At 38.1% G+C, this 5,925-nt stretch overlaps 1 protein-coding gene across 1 annotated transcript; it reads right to left on the bottom strand.

Annotated features, from left to right (window-relative positions):
* Positions 1 to 1,737: 1,737 nt before the first annotated feature.
* LOC121552455 (homeobox protein Nkx-2.2a-like) lies at positions 1,738 to 4,277 on the bottom strand. The gene is made up of 2 exons (XM_041865393.2): positions 3,560 to 4,277; positions 1,738 to 3,074 (listed from the first exon to the last, which is right to left on the bottom strand). The coding sequence occupies exons 1-2, from the start codon at positions 3,801 to 3,803 to the stop codon at positions 2,536 to 2,538; spliced, it is 783 nt and encodes a 260-aa protein (XP_041721327.1). The 5' UTR covers positions 3,804 to 4,277; the 3' UTR covers positions 1,738 to 2,535.
* Between the last annotated feature and the right edge of the window lie 1,648 nt (positions 4,278 to 5,925).

Here is a 5,925-nt window from a genome sequence, read left to right as displayed (position 1 = left end):
AACATTTGTCTAAAACGCTCAATACAAATAAATTAGATTACAAATATGAACTGCTCAAATGATAAAATATTTGTAATATTGGTCCTGGGAGCAGGTAAGGGATATCCAGTATACCCAGTGGTTATAATACAAATCCCCTGTGAAGACTGTAGGCACCTTTATCCTTTTTCATTAAGGCATATACTGCCATCTTGTGGCTAAAAATAATACATAGTTGTTTGATGCTCAGTTGCTGGTTGACTTAATAGAGCCCCACAGTGGTGTCATAATACCTATAAAACCTAGCGGTCAAACAGGGAAATGGTTCCAATCATTCAACTTTCCGATAGGGGATTTTAGAAACACTTCAAATAAGGGCTGTGTTTCATGTAGGCTTACCCTGGCGTGACGATTTGATAACCATGTAAATCACTCTTGGACAAGGTGACTTTTATCAATATATTCGGCTCTATTTACTCTCAGATTTAAAAATGCTAATTAGCATCAAAGTAGACATGCAAAACTACAAATCCCTGAAAGCTCCTGCATGTCATCTCTCGCTTTGCTAACAGGTATTGTGTCAATTTAAAACTTGCGCAAGAAAGTTCACAGAATTGTCAATTTAAAGAAATGTAGCCAATTTATTAATTACTACATTTAGCTAACATTAGACGGTTAATCCAGAGATTCTTACCTTTGCCTCGATTCGGCAGTCTCGTCCTGATCATGGCATTTGTAGTTCTTTATGATAGCCACATTAGCAGCTAATTAACATTTCATTTCGAGGGGGTAAATACAGGCAAATATATTGAGAAAAGTCACCTTGTCCTAGAGAGATTTACACGGTTATCAAAACTTCACACCAGGGTAAGCCTACACAAAACACAGCCCTTATTTTAAGTGTTTCTAAAATCCCCCATGGGAAAAATGAATGGTGGAGAAACGATTGGAACCATTTCCCTGTTTGACTGCTAGGTTTTATGGGTATTATGACTCATACTGTGATACTCTATAAGGAATGCGAGTAACATTATAGCTTATAAACATATGATGTATTATTTATCACTTCAAAGTTGTACTTGAAGTGCATGATGAGTGTACAGTTATCCACTGACTACAACATGTGTTTTAGAAGACTAGAGTGAGTACAGATATTTTATGTGCAAAGTATCTGGAAAACTGGTTAAAAATATTTAGAGAGAGAGTAAGAGAGAGGGGTAGAGAGAGAAATACAGAGTGGGTTTGCACAGAGGAACCTTAGGATAAGGCCCCCTCCCTGAAAAGATACTGCATGAATTTGTAATTATTTTTCCCCTTGGGAGGTAACAATGGGATGTTTGAAAGCAGACACAAGTTGGGTTTTATTAGGGGTCCCTCCCCATCCCCTCCACGAGGCCAGCTGCCCATACAGAATACAACGTGTCCAACAAGGGTCACAAAAGAGCCAAGAGACAGTCTTTAGAAAACCTCAGAGATACTTATTCCTCATCCTTACTGGGAGATGAGCTGACCCAACTGACACAGCTGAATAGAAACAAAAACGTCCACAGCTCTCCGTCCACCACTGCCACAACACCCCTCTCTTTTCCATGCTGTGCATGCCCTAAACATCCACAGCTGCACTCTATTCTATATTTGGGTGTTTCTTTGTGAATTGATAAGCAATGCAGTTCTGTGAGAAAATGAGTGAGAAATCATGTAGTTTCAAGTGTGTTTATATTGACTATAATTCATTTGTTGCAACAGGAAACATTCTTCATAGGAATTGAGAAAGTCAAATGGGACTTTTATATAATTACAACAGAGGATGCTTTGTATTTTCTAACTTCAGAATGTATTAATATCCATACATATGCAATCCTATAATAAGCCATACATCCTTTTCAATCTGGAAACCTAAGGAAAATATAGCAAAATAGGCCTATTTGTTGTAGGCATATGCATAAGGCGTTTCTACTTTTGACAAGACTGTGTTTGTGATAGAGATTCACTTCAGGGTTGCTTCTATTTTTCCTTTGTGATTCTATAACACACCTGAACCGAATTAGATACAGGAAGACATAAAACATGTTTTGCACGATCTGCTACTTTTAAAAAAGTGACTCGTATTCATCTAGTTTTGTGCGTAATGGCATCTATACGCATATAACAATTTTCACAAATAATTAACAAGTTACCCTAAATGAAGTGTCTGTTCGATTCCCCTTATTGGACCTGTGTAAAGTAATTTAATGTAGTTTAATAAATGAATAATAACCACATCAAACTAGCAAAGGTTTATTCACGGCCATAAATATTCAAGTTAAATACACAGTCCACCAAAAAACATAAATTAATTCATAATATGAGCACTTTACAACAGAAATAACATTTATTTATAACATTAATTTAGCACACATTATAAAACTAACGGAATCTCACGAGGCGTAACATTGTCCAGACCTCATGGGCCACCCCATAATCAGCTTTGATGTGAGTAAAATAATTTCAATCAAAATCAGGAAAAGTTGTATATATATATTTTTGAAAGTTATTTGAAGTAGGCCTATCCATCCACTACCAAGTCCATTGGTACATTTGCGCCAAGTGATGCAGACTGGGCAGTTGTGACATGGCGTCGGGGCTGTAGTGAGAGCGCATATGCATGTGATGGAGAGAATAGGCGCTATACGCCGAGAGAGGTATTCCAGCCCTGAACGAGGCCTCAAGTTCCTGAGTCTTGCTAGTGTCACACGGTTTTCCATCCCGAATCAAAACCGGAATGGCCACGCGTCTTGGGGACACGAGATGAACCATTTCCATACCCTTCTCAGCGCGTGCTCTCTTCATTTTATACCGGTGATTCTGGAACCAGATCTTCACCTGGGTCTGTGTCAGTCGTAGTGCGTTGGCAAGGTGCTCCCTCTCGGGCGCAGAGAGATATCTCTGTTGTCGGAATCGTCGCTCTAGTTCATATGTTTGCGCTTTGGAAAACAGCACCCTCCTTTTCCTCTTCTTTCCAGAGTCGCTGCTATCTCTGTCGATATCTTGGGATTCGTCAACGGACAGCTCTGGAGATTTCGGTTCGTTTCGAGAATCAACTGACAAACCATGCACTGTTTAAAATGAAAAATAGTCGGTCTGGTTATTATACAAGATAGACAATAAATACAGTGAAAATATAGTTAATATTTTCATCATAGCACATATTTAATCTGAGCAAAGAATGGAAAATATTGAAGAGATTAGCTATATCATCTAAAACAATGGCCTATTGGTGACAAGTGCTAAACTATGATGATTACGCATGGATAATTACGCAAGGATACTTGCATTACGCACGGATAATATTATACATTCTGATTATGCATGAATAAACTACTTTAAGGGTAGGCTAATAAGTTAAAACCATAAGAGATATGCCTAACTAATAAATGAAATAGTGATATTTTGTATAACAAACAAAACGTTAATGCAAAGGTTTTTGTTTTTACTAATGGTTTATTTGATAACTAATTTAACGGATGATATGACTAGGAAGTGGACAAGTCAATTATATACCTCGATGTTTATGAAACTAACTTTTTAAAGAGATACTCACATGAATATTGGATGCTGTTGGAGGAAGCAAGCCATCTTGAGTAGGAATTGCCACCACCATCACACAAAAGGCTCTTACAGGGCACATTTCCAGCGTTTTCAAAAGATGGATTTTGCGTCATAATCTCACTAGTTTCCTCCTCGTTCTCATCCTCGGTCTCCTCCGTTCCAGAACCTCCATTGGTGTCAGGAAGATCCAGAAGGTCCTTTACAGAGAAGCCCTTCTTTGTGTTGTTGAACGACATGGTGTGAGAAAGTCTGTGGTGCGCGCTGTAAACAGGAGTTCGGTTTTTTCCCTGCTGCTGTGCTGAACCAGTATAACTGAACAAGAGGACAGTATTTCAAAATGAGGTTAAGATGATATTCAGGCTGTGTCCTTTGGGTTAATTCAAGCCAAACTAATAATTAATCCTGGCATGCAGTAGGCTAGTTGTTCACCGCTGGCTCGTTGAGAGGGCTCCAATGTGTTGGTCATGGAGGAGCGCAGGAGTTGATGGAGATGAGAGGCTCATGGATGCTGCACGACTAGAAGCACTAGCATTAAAGGAAGCCATCGCCAGTCGGATTGGTCCATATAAGGTTAGTTAAAACACTGAACCTGCAATGGAAAATGAATCGGAATAACGCAGGGAAAGACTAAACACGTGTAGGCGGGTCCTTGGAGTCAAGTGGATGAAGAATATCTGTGGGTGTGAAATGCTAGGGTTTGGGGACATCCGAACCTGGTGCCTCAGGAATGTGATGACTAGAATTATGGGACAGATAATTACCGAGATGGGGAGGGGCGTTTGCAGTGGTATAAAGTACTTAAGTAAAAATACTTTAAAGTACTACTTAAGTCGTTTTTTGGGGTATCTGTACTTTACTTTACAATTTATGATTTTGACAACTTTTACTTTTACTTCACTACATTCCTAAAGGAAATAATGTACTTTTTACTCCATACATTTTCCTTGACACCCAAAAGTACTCGTTACATTTTGAATGCTTAGCAGGACAGGAAAATAGTCTAATTCACGCATTTATCAACAGAACATCCCTGGTCATCCATACTGCCTCTGATCTGGCGGACTCACTAAACACGCATGCTTCGTTTGTAAATTATGTCTGAATGTTGGAGTGTGCCCCTGGCCTTCCGTGAATAAAAAAAACAAGAGAATGGTGCCATCTGGTTTGCTAAATATAAGGAATTTGAAATGATTTATACTTTTACTTTGACTTTTGAAACGGAAGTATATTTTAGCAATTGCATTTACATTTGATACTTAAGTTTATTTTAAACCAAATACTTTTTGACTTTTACTCAAGTAGTATTTTACTGGGTGACTTTTACTTTTACTTGAGTCATTTTCTATTAAGGTATCTTTACTTTTACTCAAGTATGACCGTTGGGTACCTTTTCCATCACTGGGCGTTTGTGCATGTCATTTATACAACCCACTATAATGCATTGCTTCAAAAAATTATAATGTATCTCTTCAAAGCAAATATGTATCTATTTAAGAGCAAAAACACCCTTTAAATATGTATGTTATTAGTCTACTTATCGAAGTTTGAATTGTGGGTGTGTTATATGGGTAACTCATGAAGTCCTTTTAGGTCAATATTTTGGTTCAGGCTTAAGTCGAGTAGCCTAGGGCCTATCATGTAGCCTAGGGCCTATCATGAATGAAACATAGCCTGACTCAGAATGTTGTTTGCCATCTCCGCAAGGCGTTTATTGTAAACAGGCTAGCTACATTTGGATAAATAAGTTCTAAGAGGAGAATAATACATTCAGTTTATTGGGACGCTTACATACGGAACTTGCATTAGACTGCAATTATTAATGTTGGTAATTTTCACCTGTATTACTATCATAATTATTACCATATTATATCATCATTCTGCTCACTATAATTATTTGTCTCTGTCATAAATATCTAACTGCAGCACCCATCCACCCATGCATTGCCTAGACTATCCATTGCTATACAATGTAATACAAGTAGGCTATATCCCTTTGGAATATTAGCCAACTTTTCTTCATAATAATAACAATTATTTTATTGCAGCAATTTATTTTCAATTAACGGGAAATCGAATGAGAAGCCATTGAGTCAATATAAGACGCAGAATATCGTGTTCATATTATTTATTTTTATATATTTTTATTCTGATGTCTCTGCCCTTTTCTAATGCTTCACTGCCCTCATCTAGCAGGCTATGTGATGTGGGTGACAATGATTCTCGTTCTCAGCGAATCCTCCGGGAGTCCTGGGTGGTCAGGCTAAGCAAACACACGTACAAACCGATTGCTAAGCTGCGGACAAAGGGGGAAATGTAGACAAATGTCCGGCTCCTTTTGGAAGTTTTTGTGTAGGCTAA

Source organism: Coregonus clupeaformis, chromosome 36 (assembly GCF_020615455.1).
Source record: "Coregonus clupeaformis isolate EN_2021a chromosome 36, ASM2061545v1, whole genome shotgun sequence".
Taxonomy (NCBI): Eukaryota; Metazoa; Chordata; class Actinopteri; order Salmoniformes; family Salmonidae; genus Coregonus; species Coregonus clupeaformis.
This window is presented reverse-complemented; position numbering and strand designations above follow the sequence as displayed.

Coding starts and splice junctions, on each gene's coding strand:
- LOC121552455 (XM_041865393.2), bottom strand. CDS start 3,803: ATGTCGTTCAACAACACAAAGAAGGGCTTCTCTGTAAAGGACCTTCTG. Junction 3,075..3,559: donor CAACAGCATCCAATATTCAT/GTGAGTATCTCT, acceptor CATTTTAAACAG/TGCATGGTTTGTCAGTTGAT.